This window comes from Fusarium phalaenopsidis, assembly GCF_050370095.1.
Source record: "Fusarium phalaenopsidis strain FUZ10S chromosome Unknown contig_32376, whole genome shotgun sequence".
NCBI classification, from domain to species: Eukaryota; Fungi; Ascomycota; class Sordariomycetes; order Hypocreales; family Nectriaceae; genus Fusarium; species Fusarium phalaenopsidis.
Window position 1 is genome coordinate 440,371 of NW_028145382.1, and position 24,000 is coordinate 464,370.

Here is a 24,000-nt window from a genome sequence, read left to right on the forward strand (position 1 = left end):
CTGTCTTTGCGGCCATCAATGCCAAGCTCTTGAGCAAGATCAAACTTGTTGCCCAAAGAGGGGGAGACATCCTCAACACATCTGTGGCCCCGGTACATTGCCATCCGTCTGCATATATGGACTATTGCTAACTCTTTCGCTTCAGGCAGGGAATGCTGTGGCGCAGGTTGCTGCCGTGAGGGATGGGGCTGCGGACACAATGAAATGTGCTACCCGCGGGTTACTCGCACTTCTTCGCGGCGGCCTAACTGCATCCCTACTATCATCACGATAGTCAAGCCTACCCCTGAACATCCTACCACTGATGCTGGGATATCCGGCACTCTTACTACAGCCTTGAGTGCTTCTGGCCATTCCTCCGGGAATCATGCCTCTATTTCCGAGAGACCAGGAGAGCCCACCGGGGTTGTCTCGGGAGGCGGTTCCTCTGATGGAATCTCTAGCACTGCTGGTGCATCAACCGTGCCCTATGGCGACAACGACTCGAGTACCCCTGCCGGCACCACCTCCTCGGGTGAAACCAACCATGATACAAGATCGGTTACCCCCACAGTGATTACCAACTCAGACGGAGAAGTGTCGACAGTTTCCCACTACGAGAACACTGAGTCAGCTGTTCCTACAGTCGTCACTGGTTCTGATGGTGTCGTTTCAACCATCGTGCCACCTGACAGTACCGTCTCGGACTTTTCTACCGTCATTACCAACTCTGACGGCCAGACATCGACTGTCTCCATTCCTGATAGCACCGAGTCGAATTCCATTGGCTCATCTATCATTACGGGTTCGGATGGTCACGTCTCGACTATCCTTCCCACTACCGGGGACATCGATACAGCTGTTCCAACTGTTGTTACGAACTCAGACGGCCAAGTCTCGACCGTTTCCGATGGCAACGATATCACTTCTGCTATCCCAACCGTTTTTACCAACTCGGATGGCCAGGTTTCAACCGTCTCTCCCACCACCGAGGATACCGACACATCTGTCCCAACTGTTATTACCAACTCGGACGGCGAAGTCTCGACGATTTCTGGCGGGAACGACGTCAGCTCAGCTGTTCCAACATTTGTCACCAACTCAGATGGCCAAGTCTCAACCATCCATCTGACAACTGAGGACATCGATTCGACTGTCCCGACCGTTGCTACGGGATCTGACGGCGAGACGTCAACCATTGGCTCTCAGCCTGCGACCGATTCAGGCGTAACCGTCCCCACGGTGATTACAGAGTCGGACGGGCAGGTATCTACCATCGTTCCTCCAGAGACAGAGACTGGCTCGACTGGCTCAAATGGCCAAGTGTCGACGGCCGAAACTGATTCAGCCACCTTGTCTGGTATTGAAACTACCAACTCAGATGGCCAAATATCAACGGTTTTCCCTACTGAATCTGTCGTACCAGATGAGAGCTCTTCCACCTTCGCTGGCAGCTCAGATGCCCAAGAAACAGGCACCACTGGCCAGGAAACTACCGAGACCGGAACTGTTGGGGATGAGACTTCCGCAACTGAAGCTACTGAAACTCAAACTGCAAGCGACAGCTCTTCTCTCCCTACCGGTAGTTCCGATGCAACTGAAGCCACATCCACTCTGCAGGAAACTACCGCAACTGAGACCACTGGGGAAGAGTCTTCTGCAACTGACGTCACGCAAACTCCCGGGACCGAGACAACAAGTGAAAACTCTTCTCTTGCCACTGATGGCTCCGACACAACCGAACCTACGTTTGCTCAGGAGTCAACCGGAACTGTGACCACTGCACCTGATACAAGTGACTTGACAACCACCGAGTCTACAGGAAGCGATGCAGAGACTACTGCAGCTGAGACTACGGAGTCAGGTGCTTCTGATACTGAGACCACCGAACGGGAAACGACAAATAGCCCCAGCACAGTTCAGTCTACAGAAAGCAATGCTGAGACCACCAGACCTGGCACTACTACATCTGAGGCTACGGAGTCTGACAATCCTGCCACCGAGACCAGAGACGCTGAGACTACAAGCAACCCTGTTACATCCCAATCTACAGAAAGCAACGATATATCCTCGGAAGAGACTGTGGGATCGGAGACAAGTGCTGAGACGAAGACCGGATCCGATACCACGGCTCCCACCACGCCCACCTCACAGACGGATTCCGACGAAACCACCACTAACCCAGGCGACGCGACAACTCAAACTGAGCCAGAGCAAACAGAGTCAGAGGGCCAACCCACAACAGGGGACAGCCAGGTCACATCCCGTGATGGTGATGGCAATTCATCTCCATCGACGCAGACGACCCCCCCTCCAACTACCACAACCGATGACAATGTTGTCATCCCAGTAACAACATCGGTCGATGAACCTAAGCCGACAGATGATGGTTTCGTCATCCCTTGTAACCTGTGGTTCTTCAACATCTGTATCGGACCCATCTTTGGGTGGAAGATGATCCGTCCACCTGGCATTTATCCGCCGTATGAGCCCCCTTCCTGCTGCTGAGATACTATTGCTAACAACGTCACAGGGGCCCCCCACCATCAATTTCCATCCCTCCAGGACTTGGCATCGAGATCAACATCAAAGGAAATCTCCCTGACTGGCCCGAATTCACGTAAGTTACACGTAAGACGGGCATACATGAAATCATCGGATGCTAACACGCCGTCTCTAGCATTGGAGAAGACAACAATCCAACTTTCTCTGAGGAGCCCACAGATTGCGAGACCGAATCAGCCGAGTTGTGTATGACAAGCACCTCCTACAGCGTGTCTGTCGACGCTACGACGACTAGCACGGTAACGAGCCAGGTTACTGCCATGTGCGGAACCGTTTACGGCTGCAATGTCCAAGGCGCTACCGAAAGCGTCACGGAAACAGAGATAAGCACTGCCTCGCATTCTCCGACAGTCACACCGTTCCATCCCATGGAACAGTGGCCAGACATGGTAGAGAGCCAAGACGCTATCGACGCGGCGGCCGATCATGCCCAGTCAGAACTTGACTCGATGTTTGGCACCAGAACAACTGATGCCCCAACCTCATCCGCATCGTGCCCCATCCTGGCGACTTTGGACGCCGGACAAGGAGACGACGGACTCCAGCGATGCCGGACTGTCTGCGAGCTCGAGCAGTTCAAGCCATTCAAGATGTACCCCAGGAAGCTAAACGACGTAATGACATCCACCTTTTGCAATGGCAGTACAGTGCCGATCAACGGGACTGCGAATCGAGAATTCATTTTTAGCGACACAAGTTCCGTGACGGTGCAAGTTTTCACGTCCTCTAGCCAAGACGGCTGCAAACCACAGGCTGAATTCACGCTAGACGACTACTGCCGCACATCTTTAGGGCTCTTGACTGAGTGTGACTCAGACAGCAGTGTTAGCGGAGGTGGTATATTTTTGGACAAGTCTGAATACGGCTGTCTTGTGTGGAGTATCGGTGCTAACAACAGCTCGGACCCGGACTTAGGTATTCCAACGACCAATATTACGGATATCGCCAACGGGGCTGGGTCGAGCAAGAGGGCAGTGGCCAGGTCTATCGACTTGTGGTCTATGGGCTAAACAGGACTGAGAGCTAGCATTTACTCCTTAAGATTGAACGAGAACCGCATTTATTCTTATCGCGAACAACTTCTCCAACAGACACTCATCTTCACAACCTGACCCAATGCCCCTCAAGAGTATCTTCTCTTTCTTAAAGCACCCGTAGCTCAGCCCGCTGCCATCCATCATAAACCGGTGGCTCTGTATCATCCTCCTCATCAGCCAAGTTCCCAAGTTCCACATCGTCGTTCTTGACTGTCTTCTTCGGGTCCTCGCAGTAAAAAAGGGTGATCAATTCGCTCATAAGGCCAAATTGAACCTTGAGAAGAAAGTGGCCCGCACAAAAAACGCCAACCCAGCCCAGTAGGATTATGAGCAACATTGGAGAGTAGGCCACAAAAGCCAGAACACGAGGCTCCCGGGCCGGGAAGGTGAGCTGGATAAAGAAAATGCTGAAGCGCCAGGCCGTGAGCAAGACAGCGAAGCCCTCAAGCATCACTAAAATGGCCACCAGAAAGCAAAGATTGGTGAACAACACAATCCAGGACCGGGACTTCGAGCGGCGTTGCATCCAACAAGGACGATGTCGCTTAGGTGCAGAATTCGAGTTGAATGTGGGGAGAGCTGAATCTCCAGTATTGGCGAGGGGTTCTTCGTCGGACTTCTTGAACCCATTCAGCTGAGAGTTGCAAAAGATGGTGTTGATGATGATGATAATTCCGATGATCCAGAAGGCCTCGTAAGATACGCTTTCGAAGTTCATGTCGAGATCTGTGTTTGGTTCGTGAGTTGTTGGTTTCTGGTTTGGTTGTGTTTGCTTGGCGAAGCACGAACAGGGAGGAGCATGGGCTTTTATGGCAACAGATGCGCATTTCGAATCGTTGAGTATCGTTATGACTGAGTCTATTAAGCTTTTCATGAGATGCAAGTGGTGAACTCTTTTTCGTGGCCTGGCGGGACGATGTCAAATGTAGTGAAGCTTTTGGAATCGAGAATTGGTTCATGCCGTGAGGCTCTACCCTATGCCTCAACCTCGTGGCACGCAGACGCTGAAATTACTGACACATGATATCGGCAACAATGATAAATATTAAAACAGAGGCTTAATTGGGTTTCTATTTGCTCCACATCTTGCATCCCGTAACGCCGAAATGCTGCACGTGGTATGGGTAGAATTCGAGGATTTCGCTGAGTTGCGTTGGCGTCACAGATTCTCGCTCCTTGTTCCATGCTTTCAAAGAACATAGAGTAAACAAGTGATGTAATAAGGCTGATGTTTTCCAAATTTGATAACAGTCTCCCAATTCTGAAAGCTCTTTTCACTAGTACCTAGTGTCAATACGGCGCCTTTTAATGCGCACGAATGCAGAAGCCAAGCCCATCTGAGACACCAAACTTCAAGTTGTCTAAAATAACCTTTATATTGCCTATGAAACACCATGGGTTCAAAGGCTCATCAAGTCTGACGACGGAAATAAGCTTCTAAATGTGCATCATCCCCTTGAAACATGTAAGGTGTATTTTGGGTGTTGTGGGCCAATCGCCCTGCGTATCTATGCGTACGCCGAGGAACCAAAGTGAGCGCCTTTGGTTGTGTTGATAGTGATGTAGCTGTTAGGTCTATGAGGCATTATTGATACCTCGCCATTTGGCTAATTTAGCTAAGGAAGCCTATGCCTCCTATCTTTGTCTATCCTCATTGAATTATTCTTTATCAGCAGCTGCATGCACCTTCTGCATTTCAAGGGGGTGAGGGCAACTATCAGCGAGCGGAATGTTCGGCATCTCGGTTCCGCTCTCCATGGTGCAGTATTATCAATCAGACCCAGAAGCTGATGCACACTCCAGGAACGAATCACTTCGTGGAAAAGTCATCCTCTCCACAAGTAATAAGCCTTAATCCCAGTCATTTTGTCATCACCGCCTGTAAAGGTGGGATCTATGGTGAGATCCCTTGGCATTGGTTGGTTGGTAAGACACCTTTTCCCTAAAAGAGAAGTGACCTTTGCTCAATGGAGAAGTCGGAGTTTTGAGCCGCAAGCGACTCATCATCATCCAGACGACAGTAGAGTAAAATTTGTTATAAAAACGGGCGTATCCCGTCCAAGGGCTTTGGCAATCTCAACAGAGACATCTTTCTCCAAACTTCAACTTCAAGATGCGAGCATTTCAGTTTGCCGTCTCCGCTCTCGCCTTGCCGGCAGTCCTAGGAGCGATAAACGACTTTGACACCTGGGAACATGGCCGCGTTGCTTTGAACGACGTTAGCATACACTTTCGATATGCTGGCTCTGGTCCACCAGTTCTGCTCGTTCATGGAAACCCTCAACACAGCTTGACGTGGCAGTTCATCGGTCCCATTCTCGCCCAAAATTACACGGTCATTGCCCCCGACAATCGGGGCGCCGGAGATTCGAGCATTCCTCCTGACGGAAACTACAGTGCGACAGCATCAGCTGCTGACCTGAAGGGCGTTTTGGATTTTCTGAATGTCTCTTCGGCATACGTTTTTGCGCACGACAAGGGCGTCGGCATGGCCACGGCCCTCGCCATCCAGCACCCAAGCTTGGTCAAGAGACTTGCCATCGCTGAATATCCCCTCCCAGGATTCGGATATGAACAAAGCTCCAATCCGGCGCCCTATTGGGATCTTTATCAGAACTGGCAACTCGCCTTCTTCCAAGTTCCCGACTTGGCAGAGTTTCTCATGTCGGGCAAAGAGAAGCAATTTCTGGAATGGTACTTTTTCCACGGCAGCTACTCCGGTCCAGCAAGCTTTAGTGAGGATACGGTGAACAGGTACACTTCAAGTATCTCAAAGCCAGGATTTCTCAGAGCAATGCTTGGCCCTTTTTCAAGCGCGACTGTGTACGAAGACTCTCAGTTCTTCCAGTCAAAGTTGAATGGAAGCCGTCTGAGGGTGCCGCTTCTCGGAATGGGAGGTGAAGCAAGTCTGGGAATTAGATCCATTCTTCGTCAATCTTTCGAACCAATTTCCTCAAATCTTCAGCTCGACATTATTCCAAAAGCTGGCCATTGGATTGGTAAGTTCTTGGCAACAACACCAAGTTTGCACTTTTCACCTTCTAACCATGTCAACAGCCGATGAGAATCCAAGATGGACTGCACGCCGTGTCGCCCAGTTTTTTGAAGAGGATAATTCGACGCTAGCTAGCATTGACTTGTCTTATTTGGAGGACCTGGTGACTCTTGATGTTGGATTCTTTGGTACGCGAAGAAACCTTGCTCTTGGCCAGCAGTAGTGAAACGGTGGCTGTGGGTCAGGGCCTATGAAAATGGATTTGAGTTGAGCGCGCAACGGTTACCCCGATTGACTGGGCATGCGAAAATAGTTCTAAGAGCTAGGCTGCGGCTCAATAACTTGAATAGTTCCACGTGTTCTAATCCTTACTTAAATCGTCACTTATCGCCGCGCACGTATTGACGGGGCAGTGCAGATCCCAGCCCAGGACTAACACGAGGGCTGGGAGGCCAATTTCGCAACCAAGATTACGCGTCTCGGGGATCGCCGAGCGCTGAGCCACTTGTCATTTTACATTTTAAGCATATTTTCTGCTGATTGAAAACGTTGAGGCTCCCAATTCAATCTTGTCACAACGCTCCATCACAATTCGCGATACCAAAGCCAATTCTCTCACTTGATACCTTTGATACTTTGGGCGTGCATTACCACAGCCAAACGCGAGACAGCACACGCGTACGCGATTCTCCAAACTCCAAATCACGACAATGTGTCTACCAAGCTTTTTCTCAAGAAAACAAAAAGACGACAAAGAAGAAATAGAACCGCAACCATCACCAGCCGAGCCCACAGGTCGCAGAACAGCTGAAGCCACCGCTCGTCTAAGCAACAGCAAATTCAGAACCGACGCCAGCCCAAGGCCTTCATCTGATGACCGACTCGGCCCTGGTTACGCGCCAGGCGGATACGCATCTTCACCATCGGGAGGAGATGGGTCGAGTGGGGGGTTGTATGGTGGTATTCATGGAGGAGTGTATTCGGGCGTAAATGGAGGACCAAATGGGGGCGTGTCGGGAGGTGTATATGGAGGCGTGTATGGCGGACCGAGTGGAGGAGCGTTGGGAACGGCGGCGGGAGGAGGGTATGGGACATCACCTGGAGGAACATCGTACCTGTAAACTTCAGCATGAATTACTCACAACGGATACCACAAATTGCCTAGCATTTTTTTTATGGCAGTGTTATTGCAGTCTCTTTCACGAGATGACAGAGACTCTAGATTGACCTCACCACCAGCTTCATGGGCATCCACTCAGTCTTTCAAATGCTGCAAAATCCAGTCCACCTCGTCCTCCGCCGTTTCAAGGATATGCTCCGGCTCATGCTGAGCTTGCCAGCCGATCTTATTTCCATGAGCGGCAGTAAAAGCGCATCTAGATCATGTATGTCAGTTTGATCATTACCCTGGGTTTGAATGGATCACGACTCACTTTCCCCCTAGTTGCACGGCGACAAAATCCCTTGAGCAGTTGAGAGCAGCAGCCATACCGTCCAAAGCCTCATCATCGGCATCTTGGACTGTCTCATCGTCAACTAGGCCCCGCTTAGCGAGAGCCTTTGCGAATCCAGAGTATATGTCGTCCCAAGTGACACTCCCCGAGGATGCAAGGTAGTATCCTTCCTTTCCATGACCGATATCCCTATTCTCAAGAATCCCGCGGAAAATCTCGATGTATAGGTTGGTATTGTCAACTACGTGGCACACAGGCCAGGTCTAATTGCTCAGATTAGCTCAGTCACGGGGTCCTGGTTCGTGGCATCATACAGGGTGATCTCGATCCGTTCGGTACACTCGCCGCAACGCCTTGGCTGCCTTGACAATGGCCACAATCTGGATAGATATCGGGTTGCCAAAGCCTCGACCTTTACCGTCTAGATATACGAACATGATCAGTCACTGTGCTTAGAAAATAGTTTGTGGGGAGAACCCACAAACGATGCAGGGTACAAATATGTAGCTGCGGACTTGGTTGGCTTCAGCCAGGTCAATGATGTTCTTGTTAACTCCAACCACCTACGACTGCATAAGTATGACAAACGAAGACAGTATTAGAGGCCAACGACTCACTGGTTTAAACGCGTCAACATTTGCGCGCTGGGCCGCCTGGATGTCATATAGATTTGCGTCATCATCACGCAGTGCGCCATCCGTAGGAGCGCCGGCGTGACTCGAGAACAGCTTAGCACCAGAAGTCTACCAAGCCATGTCAGTGCCACATCCCTGGAGTAAAAAAAGAGGATTTCTTACGTGCAAGAAGTGAACTTCAGAGCCAGTCTTCTTTTTCACTTCACCAAGAGCCTTGATGAATAGCTCCTGAGAGACAGAAGACGTAGCGTCAATCAAGAAGAAAACGACGGTGATTTCGTTTTCTAGAACTGCACCACGAACAGAAGCTTCATCTTTGACGTCAAAGATCAACGGCCTTGCGCCATGCCGTCCAACAGCCTTGGCTTGCTCTGGGGTGCGAACGAGAGCGTAAAGTGTTCCATATGGTGGCAAGTTTGCGTCAGAGAAACCCGCAAGGAGGTCTCCTCCAAGATAGCCAGAGGCCCCAGTTAGCAATATGTTGTGCAGCATCGCAATTATTCGCTCGTTGGGTTTTATGATGTGCTTTGGGGTGTAATGATATGTTCGACGTTTAACAGGTCTGAGTATCCAGGTAGGGATTAATCACCTGGTGGTTTGTCAGCAAGTCTCGCTCGGATTTAAGGATCGAAAGATACGTTAATCCCTCCACCGTCGATTGTTCTCCGCTTCTAGTTATTCATTTTAACGTTATCTCAAGAGCCAGGTTTTGAGTCTATGACGTGAGTGCTTAGTTAGGTGCCAGAAAAAAGGTCAGACCAAACCACGAGCGAGGTGGAAGTACCTATTAGCAGCGCCTCCCGGCTCGGCAAGATACAACACGGAATATCGTGGTACCTTTCTATTTACCTTGGTTAAACATTCTTTTGAGTTCTAAACATAGGTCTTGACAGTATTCGTAATCTTGAAACGATACAAGAAACAAGACTGCCGAGTCGGCTCCGACACGGGACGCGGTCGGCACACCTGGGAATTGCTGGGAACAGAGTCAAGTCTGTTCGCAACTACCTATTCACAAGACACGATAAAGGATACGATGACATGACATCTCCAATGAACTTCACTCCTATTCTCCAAACACATCTCGCTCGACTAGGTAACAGTTGCAATAACCTCCCTTGATTTGTGACAATTGGATGACAGCATCAAGCACCAGCAGCTCCGACCAAGCTTGCATATCTCAGCGAATTGAGAGTCGCCGCATACTGATCCTGGGCAGGTGAAAGCGTGACAATAATGGTAGAGCTTCCCGTGGCAATAAAATGTTCCCGCAGAACCATCGTCAGAGTCGAGGATCTGAACGGTATCCTGTTTGACCCCTTGGACCAAGCCCTCATCACCTCCTTCAATGCCAGCAAGTCGCTGTTGATTTGTCGGCCTTCTTGACGTTCCTGTGGACTCTGCTTCAAGGTTCGCATTCGAGCAGCATTGTCTTCCGAGTATTCGGCGCCGGCGAGATCAACAAACACCATCTTCGCACCCAAACATGGAGAGGGACTGGATTTGAGGATCGCTTGGACCTGCTCTTCCGCGGCTGCGACACGACCCTCAAATAGGGCCTTCTCATCCTCGACTGCTTTGATGCGAGCTTCATCCTTCTGGTAGTCGGGGTTGGGTGCCCACCCTCCGTCCTCCGTCTGGATGACGCTCTTCATATCCTCCTCGATGCTGACGTCTATGGCGCGCTTTCCCACAGGCACAAGCGCAGACTGGCGATCGACCAAAGCCATTCTCGCATCAATCAAGGGCTGGCTGACAATCTCCAGTTCCAGCACAGCGTGAGTCCTGGAGCTTTGGTCGTGCACGCTCGAAGAGCCTGTTGCGCGCTGACCAAGGGCGTGGACAAGCTCTTGTTGGAAGGTCTCGAATTTCCAGCATGGCCGCTGAACAATGGGTTGAACCCGGACTTTTCCTCCTTCCAGCATCTCGGTCTCGCCGCGGATGTGGACTTTCCCGTCAGGACCTTGTCTGACGTGGCATTCAGACCTGTCGTTAAGAAGATCAAAGGCTGACTTCTGGCGCAGTTCAAACAAACTGAATCCGATACCTAGCTCTTGCCCGTCGTTATCCGTCTGACGGCGCTCGATCTCAGCAAATAGTTGCTTGGCGGCAGCAAGACACAACCCAAGCTCCCGGCTGTGCTCAAAATCGTAACCGAGAATGGTGTGTGTCTTTCCACTACCCGAATGTCCATACGCGAAGAAGCTGCAGCTTTCACCAGCGAGAACCTTGGAGATGTTGGGCACCACAACAGTGTTGTATACCTCGGAGTTGTGGTCTTCGGGACCAAAGATGGTATGGAACGCTGAGGGACTCGTCCATGGGCGATCTTTGGACGATGCTTGAGGTTTGATAGAGACAGAAGAAAGTCCTTTGGAGTCTGGCTGATTGCTGTGCCGCATCTCACCCGACTTGGTCTCATCTGATGCGAGTGGCCGCCATCGTGCAAACACATTGATGGATTTAGCCTTGGGGGACGTGGTGGTCATGTTGGGAAGTCGGTAAAGATGTGAGGAGGATTATTGTGAGTACTCAAGTGAGAGGAGTCCAACATGTCGCGGAGAACAGCTTTATATACTAATAAATCAGTCCATTCCCCTTGATTCAGCTGTCAAAAATTCTAGGCATCTGTTTATTCCCTTGGAAACCGAAATACGGCAACTCGTAAACATCCAAAAGAGGAAAGGTTTAGGAGGGCGGTGGGATAGTTAATCCGAAATTACGGCTTGACTAATCCCCCCAAAGAGGTTCTGATTCGCCGTCACACAAGTCGTCCAGGCTCACTCTCCACGGACACATAACCATCACCCAAAATGCCAGCTCCCAACCTTTTGTATCTCTCTCCGTCTAACTCCTCCTGAACCGCTAGGACGTATAGCGTCTTCTCGCCGGGTTTTGTATCACCAGCCCCAACGACGACACAGCGCTTGAACTCAATGCGGTCCTTCATGTCGAACCAAAGTGTCCCAATCTTTTCGCTTCCATCGTAGACAGAATAGCCACCGCCTCGCTTGGCTTCTCCTAGTTGGCAATTTTCGAATCGCCGGACTTTGGCGTTCAACTCTTTCCTATCTTGAGCGAATCCAAGGTCCGTGTCGCGAGGTATCCTCAGCTCGTAATCATACATGATGATGAACTCGATGCTTCCGTCGTACGCCATCCAAGACCATGACGGCACGGCCCGTTGTCCAAAGTCGATCGGGAGCGTCAGTTCCTCGGCAGTTCGCTTCCACAAGAGAAGACTACCCAGAAAACAGCGAATAACGCCATATCTTACCTCTGTGTCGAGTTCATGGCTGATGCGATTGAGCAGGCTTAATATTGCCGTGTCTCTGTCGGACTTGTATGTGAGCCCGGTTAGTGAGTATTCCCGAAAAAGGGACTGCATGAAATCAAGAGCGCGAAAATATGATGCGTCTTTGAGTCGCGCTGGGAAGTAGGGGTCACGAATAAATGTGTCTTTGTAGATCGGCCTAGAGTCACATCAACACCTAACTTCGTCGTCGACTCGGTATTCACATTGCAAACTCATGAGCTCAGCTTTGAAAACTGCTGGCAGCGGATTCCACCACCACATTCCCAATACGTATGCCCAGGTCTTGCATTCGAAACCCCCGAGGTGAAATGAATGATTCGCCGTGATAACACCCGTTCCTGGAGGACCCAGGCTCTCTGCATCAAGGGTGCCTCGCTGACTTCTGAATCAAACAAACATTCGCATTCCACGCTTTTTGGGTTGGTTTGATCCCAGAGTCCTGGCTCCAGGAAACCATCCTTCCATCCTTTGGCTGAGTTTGCGGCGACGGTGCAGTAGGCGTTGGCAAAGACGTGTTCCATCCTCCCAGCTTCGCTTTGCCAGTCACCATCAGGACCTTGGATGATGCAGAGGGCATCAATCCAGACGTATTTCTTCCCAAGCTCTCGCGTCACCTCGATCGCGTGCTGAAACGTCTTGGGCAGGTCATCAAAACAGAATCCGTCCAAGCGATGGTGATAATTCTGGGGAGTGGTACAGAAGTGCTTCCATTCTTCTTCTGTCGGCTTACCCCAGCAGTGTGACAGTACAACACAGTCTTTTTCGTCGTCTGGTTCTTCGACGAGCCTCAAATTGGGGTGGCCTCCAACGTAGATGGCTCTCGTCGGCCAGAATCCGCGCCCAGATTGTCGCAATCGGCACTCGTCATGGTTTTCGTCGCAATTCAGAAGTCAAGTTCGGAGTACTCGAAAGTACAGATATCGAGCTTCGAAGTCTAGTGAGTTGGCATCAGCCAGGACTCTCTCGGCAATTTCATCATCACTTTCATGCTCCTAATCTTCGAGACCCTGCGGGAGAGCGAAGGATGGCCATGTTGCTGGTGCGTTCGCGCTGAACCGCTCAGGTTTCGACATGTCTCGAGGGAAGCGCAGCATCAGCTCGAGCTCGAAGTCGTGGTCAACGCCGTGAGAATATAGCTCCATCATCTTGGAATGGACATCTTAAGGACGACGTGTCAACGCTGTCGTTGCTGAGCGTCAGCTTTAGCGGGGTTGAGTTGAAAATATCGCAATTGATATCACATCTCGCATCTCATATTACTAATAAAGGGTCTCTCCGACTAACTCGTCCCAAACTATCAAGCCATATCATATCATTCGGTCGCTCGCGGCAAGGCCAGTGCCACCAGTCCCACTAAGGACACAAGCAATATTTACCTTTATCTGCTCTCAATACAACTCCTCACAGCCACATTTCCCACCCAGGACCCAGGAATGCAGAAACGAGATTTAATAGGTATTCTCCAGCGCCCCTGATTTGCCATAATCTTCGTCCCGCTTGTAGAAGAATAGCATAGCGACCTAGAATGGCGATCGCTTCAGGAATACGCTCTTCCAGAAGGCCGATAAAACCTCCAGGGAGTAAGATGGGCCAAACAAATATCATCCGAAGGCCGAACGTCTTCCTCTCCGGGGACTCAAGGTCGTCTAAAGCGCCCTCTATCATTCGGAGGGCTTTATCGCATGCCAGCTTGGCATCAGCGTCAAGTCGAGTTGCCTGGGATATCAGTGACTCGAGGTGTGGGCGAAGAGAACCTGGATCGTGAAAACCAAGAGGATCGATGCCCTTTTTTATCAGAGAGCCAATCTTTGAGTTAAGGAGAGGCTCCCACTCATAGGCCGCCGTTACTGCTTTTGTACCCCGGTGGACGCGCATGCCTTGTATGAAGCGGTCGAGAAACTGATCAAACTCAAGATCACGGCTGACAAGCGTATCAACGAGAATGTGGCGGCCAAGAATAGAGGAGAATAGGAGCTTTTGCACAGATTCATCTTGGGCAGCATTAGTGTTGAATAGTTGGATGGCCTTCGTTTGCAACTCAAAGGCCAGGTCAAGATACCAGGCTGCCTTGTCTGGACGGACTGTCGACAGGTGCCGAGCTGATAGTGCCAACACCTCAAGCATCAGGTACTCGGCATTGAGAGCTGCTTCTAGAACCAACTTGGTCGCATCATGGTCTTCTTCAAGTTCTGGAACGTAGATGGCGAAAGAGAAATGAACCAGAAGCTCTAGTTGATGCATATTGAGGTTGGCCACGCCAGCGCCTGGACTGAGGCCCAGGGTGGTCAGTGGGGGGAGCCTTGATGTGGCATCATGGTTCTAGGGCCCAATTGTCAGCTGAAGAGACAAGAGAGTGACAAGCGGGCGCGATGCCCACTCTTGGCAAGCCTGACAAGGGAAACGTCACCTACCAAGGCGTTGGGCTTGCGGTACTCGCATTTCCGCCGGGCACTAATGCAGTTTGCGCAGATAGGTCTTCCCTCATCACACTAGATGCATGTGTCAAAGGATGTATCAAAAGATTGTATGGAAGTTAACGAACCCGGATGTGTCGTCGCTTGCATTCGAGGCAGCCTTTTCGAGACTTTTTGTGTCGGCAGCGCTGCATGACTGGACCTTGGAAAAAACACCCCAGTTGATTTCTCTAATATTGTGGCTGAGATGGCCTCGTCACTGATAACAAGAAAAAACAGACCAGTCAAGTTATGGAGCTCTCGGATCTGAAAGATGTTTCGGTTTCGGTTTCGGTTTCTAGACGGATGGCTCGGCTGGCTAGGAGACGTGCATGCGAAGGATAAAAGGGGAAATCGACCCGTATTTGAGGCAGCCTAAACAGGCCCCATCTTGCAACGATCCACCCGTATTGAATACGGGTGGGTCCTTCGATCTGAGCTCGGATGTAAGTGAGCTCAAAACTCCGGGGCTTTCATCCTCATTGTGCAAATTCCTCAGCTTGCAAAGCAGAAAGCTTGACGATATCCGGGTGAGCCGGCATCTGGGAGTTAATAATAGTACGTATTTGATCGTATAGAGGGACTCAAGTACGAGAGATCGTGCATTGGTGCTCTCAGGCTTGGTCTTCCGCAGCCCTAAACCAGGGGTCTCGTCCTGCCAAATCGCCCGCGACTGGCACCTGCTTGAAGGTCTTTTAATATTTAACCTTGGCATCTTCTTACCTGAATGCCAATTCTTAATTATCTCTACCCCTGTCTTTCTTTTCTGCCCTCTTTCTTTTTGTCTTGTAATTACCATCTCCACCATGACAGAGTTCAAGTTATACCACTACGATCCCTCCTTCATCGCCGCAGTCATCTTCATAGCTCTCTTTTCCGTCTCCGCACTCGGCCACCTTTACCAGCTCGGTCGGTCAAAGACCTTGTTCTTCATCCCGTTCTTTATTGGATGCGTCTGTTAGTGGCCCTGGCAGCCAGCCCCAAATAACATGCTAACCTTTTCCCTAAAGTCGAAGCAATCGGTTATGCCGGACGTGCGATATCTGCGAAGCAAACTCCCGACTGGGCCGTCATGCCCTACGCGATGCAGAGTCTTTTGCTACTACTCGGTCCGACAATGCTCGCTGCATCCATCTACATGACGCTGGGACGTCTCATCGTGTTCCTTGACGCCGACTTCTACTCGCTAGTGCCGATTCAAAACTTGACAAAGGTGTTTGTGATCGGCGACGTTATTTCTTTCCTAGCACAATCTGGAGGTATGCCCTAAACCTCTTGTTCTTGTGGCCGCCATGCTAAATGTGTCTACATCTAGGTGGTGGTATGCTATCCCAGGCCAAATCAGCAGCAGATCAGAAGAGAGGCCAGAACATCATCATTTTTGGCCTCGCAGTTCAGCTCTACTTCTTTGCATTCTTCATCACCGTCCTCCACGTCTTCCATCGCCGCATCAACAAAAGCCCGACCAGGAAAAGCCTATCTGTCACGACTCCATGGAAGCGACTCATCCTCGTTCTCTACGTGGCGAGCGGCCTCATCATGGTCCGATCGATTTTCCGAATCGTCGAGTATATCACGGGCGCAAATGGGCCGCTCCAATCGACTGAAATATACATCTACGTCTTTGATGCCGCATTGATGTGTATTACTACGGCGCTCTTTAATGTCTTTCATCCGGGGCGTGTGATCCTGCCTTCCAAGGGTCCTGAGATCTTTGACAGCTATGACGACTCAACAAGCATTCCCCTGCAGTCTACAACAGAAAGAGTCCATCAAGTTACTGAAACACTGCCATCCCCACCAATTCACTATCAGCGCCGCTCTACTGCGTCATTGACACCGGTTCAGTATAATCGACAGAGTCATACACAATCTCCGCCCCCTCGGTATCACCGCCAGTCTCAACGCTCTTTCACTCCGATGCAGCAACAAACCCAGGCCTATAGAAGTCTGAACTCATCAATGGGCTCAATGTCTGACCTGAACAGAATGACGGGAGGGTATAATCCTTATCCTGGTAATTAGGTGGGATTCGTTGAAGTAGACAAAGGTGGCAAAGAATTAAACAGGGAAGACGATAGACATAACATCGGAGGAGTAGAGACGAGAATCTTTGGATCATACCTATAATATCAGAATTAATAATTATTATTATCTGTTGATAATCATATATTTTATTGTGACTGATGGCCTTTTTTGGTGGCGCCGTTGATGAGAAGGAGAAATCATCAGTGTCCAGGGTAAGTTAGTATGGAAGGACACAATATTTGTCAGACTGCCTCAGTAATTTAAATTTGGAGCCCGGTTTAAGATAGTGATAAACACTTCTTTTGTATCAATGCGGTAATGTGTTCTTTGTTACAACTAAAGTCCGGCCCTCGATGGGATAACTGAGCCAGAAGACCATATGAATGCACATGGGCCCTCGCTGCAACGGTTGAGCTTACCACGCGCTTGATTCATCACAGTCTCGGACTCAGCCCTCGGACTAGGATACACAATTGTTTTTGGGTTGGTCAGATTGATGCTTATGAGCGACACAAGGTTCATAGAGGAATTAGGGCTGAGAACATGGCAGCCCTCTCAACTATTTAAACAATAGCCATGTGAGCACTTCGCCAATGCCCGTGATATGATCTGCGCCAATGCGAGCAATGGTGAAACACTTTGAAGCTTATTTATAGGACATGTAACGGTCCTAAGCACCAATAGGTTAGAGCGAGGCGCAAATCGACAGGGTTCAGCATCCTTCATCCTTCTTCATTGGAGTCCGAGTCCGAGCTTAGCCACCCTAGGCTGACTTGCAAAGTGTCCAGGAAAGTCTCCGACAATCATAAAACATCGGCATTTGATCTCTTGGCGGATTCTTGCCTTTTTCAAGAAATCCCCGCATACACTTTGATGCTCATGATTGGTTTCTCATGTTGAGAATCTTCAAACTCATGTCATGGAGGGCCTGGGGCTCAGAACTGTTGGCAGTTCTGGGCTCCAGCGCGTCTCTTGTCGCCATGGTGGTGCTCCTCTCCAAATTTGACGGCAAAGCCCCCTTCACCTGGAACAGTATCACCCTGAACGCCGTCGTCTCGATTCTATCATTGGCGATCAAGACCAGTCTAGTCTTTGTTATTGCCGAGTGCATAGCTCAGTGGAAGTGGATCCTTTTTGCCAGGGGACCACGTTTGCTTGTCGATTTTGATCGCATCGACTCGGCTACCCGTGGTCCGTTGGGTAGTATCAAGGTGCTTTTTGGCACCAGGGGCGCGTGAGTTATGAGAGCAGCTGCCTGATGTATGTATCCGAACTGACCTTGTCTGCGGCTCACAGTGTAGCGGTTCAGTTTGGCGCCATCTTGACCCTCCTAGCCATCATTCTTGATCCTTTGGCGCAACAGCTAGTACAGCTTCAACAAAGCGTGGTGTTTGCGCCGAAAGCTTTTGGAGAGCCTGGCTTATCCGCTCTCGCATCTCGGACAAGCGTTTATGAGGTGGGAAGCTCGATGACGGTCCAAGTTGGGAATGTTACCTATCGGACAACTCAACTACCTCTGTCGATGCAGGCATCAATCTTGAACGGCTTTTCTCGATCACCCTGGGAGGCTGCGCAAGAGGCACTTGTCCAATGCCCGACGAGCAACTGTACCTGGGGCCAGTTCGCTACGCTTGGTGTCTGCTACAGATGCCAGGACCTTAGCTCTAAACTGAAGCGTGTCGGTGGCTTTGGAGAGACGCTTCTTACCATACATGACGTGAGCTACGGCACGAAGAGTGTCAATGCGACCGCCTTTGCTTTACCCAATGGCCACTTCATCACCAATGTCGATGGGTGTCCACTTCACGACTATCTGTGGAACCGTTGTAAGAATGAGCAATCGCTGGGGATCTACTCCGACAAAAGATACGCTATGACCTCTTTCGGCACTGGAAACCCAAACAAGACAAACTCTATGAAGGATATAGACACATTGATCTGGTCCATGAGCTTCATCTACCCAGACGTCAAGTATCTCAACTACTCATCGCTCGACACGACGTCGGATGGAGATTTAGACAAGGGGCTCTACTGGCCAAATATCCCGATGAAGGCTGAAGAATGCTCTCTCTACTACTGTATCAAGATGGTCGACTCTGAGGTCCAGGGAAATCAGCTCTTTGAGAATATCACCGAGGCAGATGGTTGGATACGTGACCCCGAGTCATGGGAACGACGCGACAACAACTACCTGACAAAAATAAACACGCCACCAGATGATGAAATTGACAGCTTGGAGTTCAATCTCTGGTATTCGGCTGCGTCATATTCAGATCTTAAGCTCAGAGGGCCAGGCAATCTGTCTAGTGAACCAATGAGCGTCTCATCGGACACGGTGATGGCGCTGAGCCACCACATGCAAGACCTCTTATTAGGAAACTGGACAAACACCGCTGATATCCAGAAGAGTATCCAAGAGAAATTGGGAAAAGGTGCCGTTGGATTCAATGGAGTCTCCCATGGTCCCAACGGCAAGGAACTCACCGTGGAAGCGGAGCCACCAGGTATCGGGGGCTTATGGACCTGGACGAGTACGAACATTACGAGACGATTCGATGCCCTTGCAACGAGCATGACCAACGAGATGCGGAGGAATCCTAATCCTAGGCTCGACAATGTCGAAGGGCAAGACCAGGATCGGTATGAAGGAAAGCTGAGTTTTGAGGGTAATGTCGGCACTGAAAAGGTACTATACGACATCCAATGGCCTTGGGTAGCCCTTCATGGGGTGATGCTTCTCTGTGTCTTGATACTGTTGATTATCACGGCAAGAAGCGCTGGGGACCCGGACTTGGCACCGCTGGCCCGGAGCAGCACGCTAGCTACTATTCGCCAGGGACACCGAATCGGAGGTGTTCTGGAAGACGCAGATACGATGGAGCGCATGGAGAAGGCGGCGCGGAGATCCTATGTCAAGATCAGTAACGGGAAGGAAGATAAGGGCATGACACGTAGGATGATGCTCGGAGAGGCGACGCGGGCTGCTTCGGACCTGGGGGAGAGTCAGTATTTGACGAGCATAGAGATGGAAAACAGGTCTCAGAAGTGAGGCTATTGTCGTAAGTTGAGGTTACTGGGGTTACGCATAACGCATATAAGGCATTAGAAATGAACGGCGCATTGTTCTCGTTTGCTAATAGACATATCTTTCTCTGAAATCGGACCAAGCTCTTGTGTTTGCGATTCGACTGTCACTAACCAAATACTTAAAGTGCCGATGGTTACTTTGGTTGATGGTCGATGCGTGAGGACAATCCTTATTGCAAAGGTCCTAACTGATGTCACAACAAATAATGTCAGTTGGTGAGCGCCGGTGTCGAAGTTTTTAGTCTTTCAAGCAACCCTGGGGACTGATTAGCATTGTATTAGTCAAATCTTTATAGGGATTATTGATGAGGGACGTGTCCGATCATGGACGTCGTCTCAGGACCGGTTCGGGGTTGACTAGCTATCGGCTTCGGTTACTCCATCAAGAGCCGGGCTTTAACTATAACGATGAACACTGAATTGATCACTGTGTCTTTTGCTGTTGTGTCTGCTACTTCCTGTCGTAATTGCAAATAATAATAATAAGAATAATAATAATAATAATAATAATAATAATAATAATAATAATAATAATAATAATAACGTAACGTACATGATAAGCATGCGTCGCATGCAAGCATGCGTCGCACTTTTCCCTCCTACACCTAACTTTTCATTTGATTAATTAATTCTTCAACCATTAAATATGTCAGACCTAAATACTAAGGCTAAAACTCTTCTTGCTCTTCAAGCACTTCAGAATAACCTAAAACTAAGCATCCGACGCGCTGCAAACCTCTATAGGATCTCCGAGCATAGGCTACGTCGCCGGCAGAATGGCATTCAATCGCGACACGATTGGATCCCCCAATCGCGTCGACTATCTGATCTTAAGGAACAGATCATTATTTACTTTATTCTCGACCTAGACTCACGAGGATTTCCCCCCCGACTACGTGGTATAAAAGAAATGGCTGATCAATTGCTTGCCGACCGCGACGCGCCACCAATTAGCACGCGTTAGGCTCATAACTTCGTTAGATAACACCTAGAGCTTAAGACGCGTTTTTTTTAGAAATATAACTACTAGAGAGCTAAGTGCGAAGATCCAGCTATTATCTATAACTAGTTTATGCTTATAGCGAACATAATCGCGAAGTACGGCATCCAATTAGATGATCTCTATAATGTTAATGAGACTGGCTTTATGATAGGCATGATTCAGAGCGGAATGGTTGTCATAGGCACAGAAAGGCGTGGAAAGCTAAAATCGGTGTAGCCTAGAAACCGAGAATGGATTATAGTCATCTAGGCGATTAATGCGGATGGCTAAGCGATCCCGCCGTTCATTATCGGTGCGGGCTAATATTACCTCGCCAACTGGTACTGAGAAAGTAACCTCCCGGGCGATTGGGCTATTGTGATGACCTAAAATGGCTGGACCGATAACGAGACCGGTCTCGAGTGGCTTAAGCACTTTGATCGGTGCATAGCTAAGCGATCAAATAGTCGCTATCATCTTCTAATCCTTGATAGCCATAAAAGTCACTACTCTATTAAATTCAAGAGATATTACAAGGAGAATAAGATTATTAGGCTTTATATGCCACCTTATTTATCTTATTTACTTTAGCTACTTAATATTAGGTGCTTTAGCGTACTTAAGAATACTTATAGTCGAGAAATAAAGCTTCTAATTAGATACTCTATAACCTATGTTTCAAAGACTAAGTTCTTTCTAGCCTTCTATGCCGTATTTTAGGCCACTATAATAGAAAAAAATATTAAGTTAGCCTTTAGAGGAGCCGGGCTTATTCCTCTTGACCCGGAAAGTATAATCTCGAAGCTTAATATGTAGCTACGGACTCTAACGCCGCCTAAGGAGGTAGCTAAACCGTCGACCCCTTAGGTCTCAAAGACCCCAAAGACTATGCTTAAGGCTTAATCTTAGTTAGATTACCTCGAGAGGCAAGTAAAAAGGCATAAAAGTAGCTCCCTAGAGTTAATTCTAGAAGCTATATAGTCTTCTTCTAAGGGAATAAAGATAGTTATGCATAAGGTTGCCTTACTTAAGGCTAGGGTTAAAGAACTTAAATAGGCAAATAAGATACTAAGCCGGCGCCGGAGGGCAAAAAGGACCTAACTATAGAAAAGAGGGGTAATAATAATAGAGGAAGGAAGGCAAGTAATTAATTAAATGGATGTTAATGCGTAGGTAATAGCTAAATCGTCGAGGAGTGGTGGTTAAGGGAGGTCGGCGCGACTAGGAGTTTGGCATTGTAGTATCTATGGTAAGCCTAGTTATAATATAAGAATATATTAGGTAGTGATTAAGATATCTAGGGAAGAGTATAGCGAGTAATTTTAATTAATAAAATGGTTTATAGTGTTTTTATTGCGATTTCTATCTTAAAGGTATAAGAAAAGTGCGACGCATACTTGTATGCGACGCATGCTTATTATATATGTTATATAATAAGCGAGCGCCGCAGACGAGCGAGCGCCATACTTTTCTTAACCCTCTTTAGTAAGATTATAATAAAAACAAAATAAATTAATTAATTAATTAAAACTACTCGCTATATTCTTCCCCGGAGGTCTTAATTACTACTTAATATATTCTAGCATTATAACCAGGCTTGCCATATACTCTATAGTGCTAAACTCCTAGTCGCGCTGACCTTCCTTAACTACTACTTCTCGACGATTTAGCTATTACCTGCGTATTAATATCTATCTAATCAATTACTTGCCTTCCTTCCTCTACCGTCATTACCCCTCTCTTCTATAGCCGGGTTCTTTTTGCCCTCCGGCGCCGGCTTAGTATCTCATTCGCCTATCGAAGATCCTATACCTTAGCCCTTAATAATGCCATCTTATACATAACTGCCTTTGTTCCCTTAGAAAGACACTTTAATGCCTTAAGAATTGACTCTGGGGAGCTACTTTGATGTCTTCTGATTCGTCTTTTAAGGTATTCAGACTGAGATTCGGCCTCAAGCACTGTCCTTGGGGTCTTTGAAGCCCAAGGGGTTAAGGGCCCGGCCTCCTCCTCAACCGGCGTTGGAGTCCGTAGCTGCATATTAAGCTTTGAGACCACACTTTCCGGGTCAAGAGGGACAAGTCCAGCCCCTCTAAAAGCAGACCTGATATTTTATTCCGTTATAATAGCTTGATAAGCGGCATAGAAGGCCGGGAAGAACTCGGTCTTAGAAACGTGGGTAATAGAGCATCTAATCAGATGCTCTATTTCTTAACCATAAGCCTTTTTAAGTAGGCTAAAGTACCCGACGTTAAGAGGCTAAAGTAGATGAGACAAATAAGGCGGTATACAAAGCCGGATGATCTTCTTCTCCTCGCAATATCTCTTAAAGTCGACGGAGTGGTGACTTTCGTGGCCATCGAGGACTAGAAGACGATAGCGACTATTTGATCGCTTGATTGTACACCGGTCAAAGTGCTTTAGCCACTCGAGACCGGTCTCGTTATCGGTCCAGCCATTTTGGGTCGTTGTAATAGCCCAATCGCCCGGGAGGTTGCTATCTTGGTACCAATTGGCGAGGTGATATTGGCCCGCGCCAATGATAAACGGCTGGATCGCCTGGCCTTCCGCATTGATCGCCTGGATGACTGTAATCCATTCCCGGTTTCCAGGCTGCACTGATTTCGGCTTTGAACGCCTTTCTGAACCTGTGACGACTATTCCGCTTGCAATCATGCCCATAAGAAAGCCAGTCTCATCAAAGTTATAGAGATCATCTGATCGGATGCCGTACTTCGCGATTGTGTTCCCCACGAGGCGAAACCAGCTACGGATAACCGTTGGATCTTCGCATTTGGCTCTCTGGTAGTCATATTTCCTAAAAAAACGCGTCTTAAGCTCTGGGTGTCGCTTGACGAAGTTTAAAGCCCAGCGCGTGCCGACTGGTGACGCGTCGCGGTCGGCAAGCAATTGATCAGCCATTTCTTTTACACCACGAAGCCGGGGGGGAAATCCTCGCGAATCTAGGTCGAGAATAAACTGAATAAGGATCTGTTCCTCTAGATCTGATAGTTTGCGTGATTTAGGGATAGTATTAAGTCGAGCTTGAATGCCATTCTGTCGCCGACGTAGCCTATGCTCAGAGACCCGGTAGGTCCCTGCAGCGCGTCGGATGCTTAGCTTAGGGTTATTTTGAAGGGCCTGAAGGGCAAGAAGGGTTCTAGCCTCAATATTTGAGTCTGACATATTTGGTGGTTGGGAATCAATTGATCAAATGGAAAGTTAGATGTAAGAGGGAAAAGTGCGACGCTCACTTGTCTGCGACGCTCGCTTATCATGTACGTTAATAATAATAATAATAATAATAATACGAATGAACACAATATCAACACTCCATAGCATCATACCCCAGCGCTGACACAGTGTTCGGGGTTGAGACCTGGGAATTCCAAAACTTCCGCTGGAAATACAAAAGCCTAGGTGAGCATGTTACTTTACCGCGAATAGAAGTGGAATCATGCAATGCTAA

At 48.9% G+C, this 24,000-nt stretch overlaps 10 protein-coding genes across 10 annotated transcripts; 4 read left to right on the forward strand and 6 right to left on the reverse strand.

Moving 5' to 3' along the window:
• Positions 1–204: 204 nt before the first annotated feature.
• LRP88_14760 (beta strand repeat-containing protein) lies at positions 205–3,554 on the forward strand (the record flags this gene model as incomplete). Its single annotated transcript, XM_083251095.1, has 3 exons — positions 205–2,462; positions 2,513–2,599; positions 2,660–3,554. 3 exons carry the CDS (start codon positions 205–207, stop codon positions 3,552–3,554), a joined length of 3,240 nt encoding a protein of 1,079 aa, XP_083093130.1.
• A 133-nt stretch (positions 3,555–3,687) lies between these two features.
• Positions 3,688–4,299, reverse strand: LRP88_14761 (uncharacterized protein; the record flags this gene model as incomplete). The annotated part of the gene is made up of 1 exon (XM_083251096.1): positions 3,688–4,299. The coding sequence occupies one exon, from the start codon at positions 4,297–4,299 to the stop codon at positions 3,688–3,690; it is 612 nt and encodes a 203-aa protein (XP_083093131.1).
• Positions 4,300–5,694: 1,395 nt separating this feature from the next.
• LRP88_14762 (Alpha/Beta hydrolase protein) lies at positions 5,695–6,799 on the forward strand (the record flags this gene model as incomplete). The annotated part of the gene is made up of 2 exons (XM_083251097.1): positions 5,695–6,478; positions 6,639–6,799. The coding sequence occupies 2 exons, from the start codon at positions 5,695–5,697 to the stop codon at positions 6,797–6,799; spliced, it is 945 nt and encodes a 314-aa protein (XP_083093132.1).
• Positions 6,800–7,831: 1,032 nt separating this feature from the next.
• Positions 7,832–8,467, reverse strand: LRP88_14763 (uncharacterized protein; the record flags this gene model as incomplete). Its single annotated transcript, XM_083251098.1, has 3 exons — positions 7,832–7,952; positions 8,010–8,293; positions 8,345–8,467. The coding sequence occupies 3 exons, from the start codon at positions 8,465–8,467 to the stop codon at positions 7,832–7,834; spliced, it is 528 nt and encodes a 175-aa protein (XP_083093133.1).
• Positions 8,468–9,810: 1,343 nt separating this feature from the next.
• LRP88_14764 (uncharacterized protein) lies at positions 9,811–11,154 on the reverse strand (the record flags this gene model as incomplete). Its single annotated transcript, XM_083251099.1, has 1 exon — positions 9,811–11,154. The coding sequence occupies one exon, from the start codon at positions 11,152–11,154 to the stop codon at positions 9,811–9,813; it is 1,344 nt and encodes a 447-aa protein (XP_083093134.1).
• Positions 11,155–11,426: 272 nt separating this feature from the next.
• On the reverse strand, positions 11,427–12,053 carry LRP88_14765 (uncharacterized protein; the record flags this gene model as incomplete). Its single annotated transcript, XM_083251100.1, has 1 exon — positions 11,427–12,053. The coding sequence occupies one exon, from the start codon at positions 12,051–12,053 to the stop codon at positions 11,427–11,429; it is 627 nt and encodes a 208-aa protein (XP_083093135.1).
• Positions 12,054–13,382: 1,329 nt separating this feature from the next.
• Positions 13,383–14,222, reverse strand: LRP88_14766 (uncharacterized protein; the record flags this gene model as incomplete). Its single annotated transcript, XM_083251101.1, has 1 exon — positions 13,383–14,222. One exon carries the CDS (start codon positions 14,220–14,222, stop codon positions 13,383–13,385), a length of 840 nt encoding a protein of 279 aa, XP_083093136.1.
• Positions 14,223–15,240: 1,018 nt separating this feature from the next.
• On the forward strand, positions 15,241–16,459 carry LRP88_14767 (RTA1 like protein-domain-containing protein; the record flags this gene model as incomplete). The annotated part of the gene is made up of 3 exons (XM_083251102.1): positions 15,241–15,391; positions 15,445–15,693; positions 15,750–16,459. The coding sequence occupies 3 exons, from the start codon at positions 15,241–15,243 to the stop codon at positions 16,457–16,459; spliced, it is 1,110 nt and encodes a 369-aa protein (XP_083093137.1).
• An 896-nt stretch (positions 16,460–17,355) lies between these two features.
• Positions 17,356–19,511, forward strand: LRP88_14768 (DUF3176 domain-containing protein; the record flags this gene model as incomplete). Its single annotated transcript, XM_083251103.1, has 2 exons — positions 17,356–17,696; positions 17,759–19,511. The coding sequence occupies 2 exons, from the start codon at positions 17,356–17,358 to the stop codon at positions 19,509–19,511; spliced, it is 2,094 nt and encodes a 697-aa protein (XP_083093138.1).
• A 3,279-nt stretch (positions 19,512–22,790) lies between these two features.
• LRP88_14769 (uncharacterized protein) lies at positions 22,791–23,453 on the reverse strand (the record flags this gene model as incomplete). The annotated part of the gene is made up of 1 exon (XM_083251104.1): positions 22,791–23,453. One exon carries the CDS (start codon positions 23,451–23,453, stop codon positions 22,791–22,793), a length of 663 nt encoding a protein of 220 aa, XP_083093139.1.
• Between the last annotated feature and the right edge of the window lie 547 nt (positions 23,454–24,000).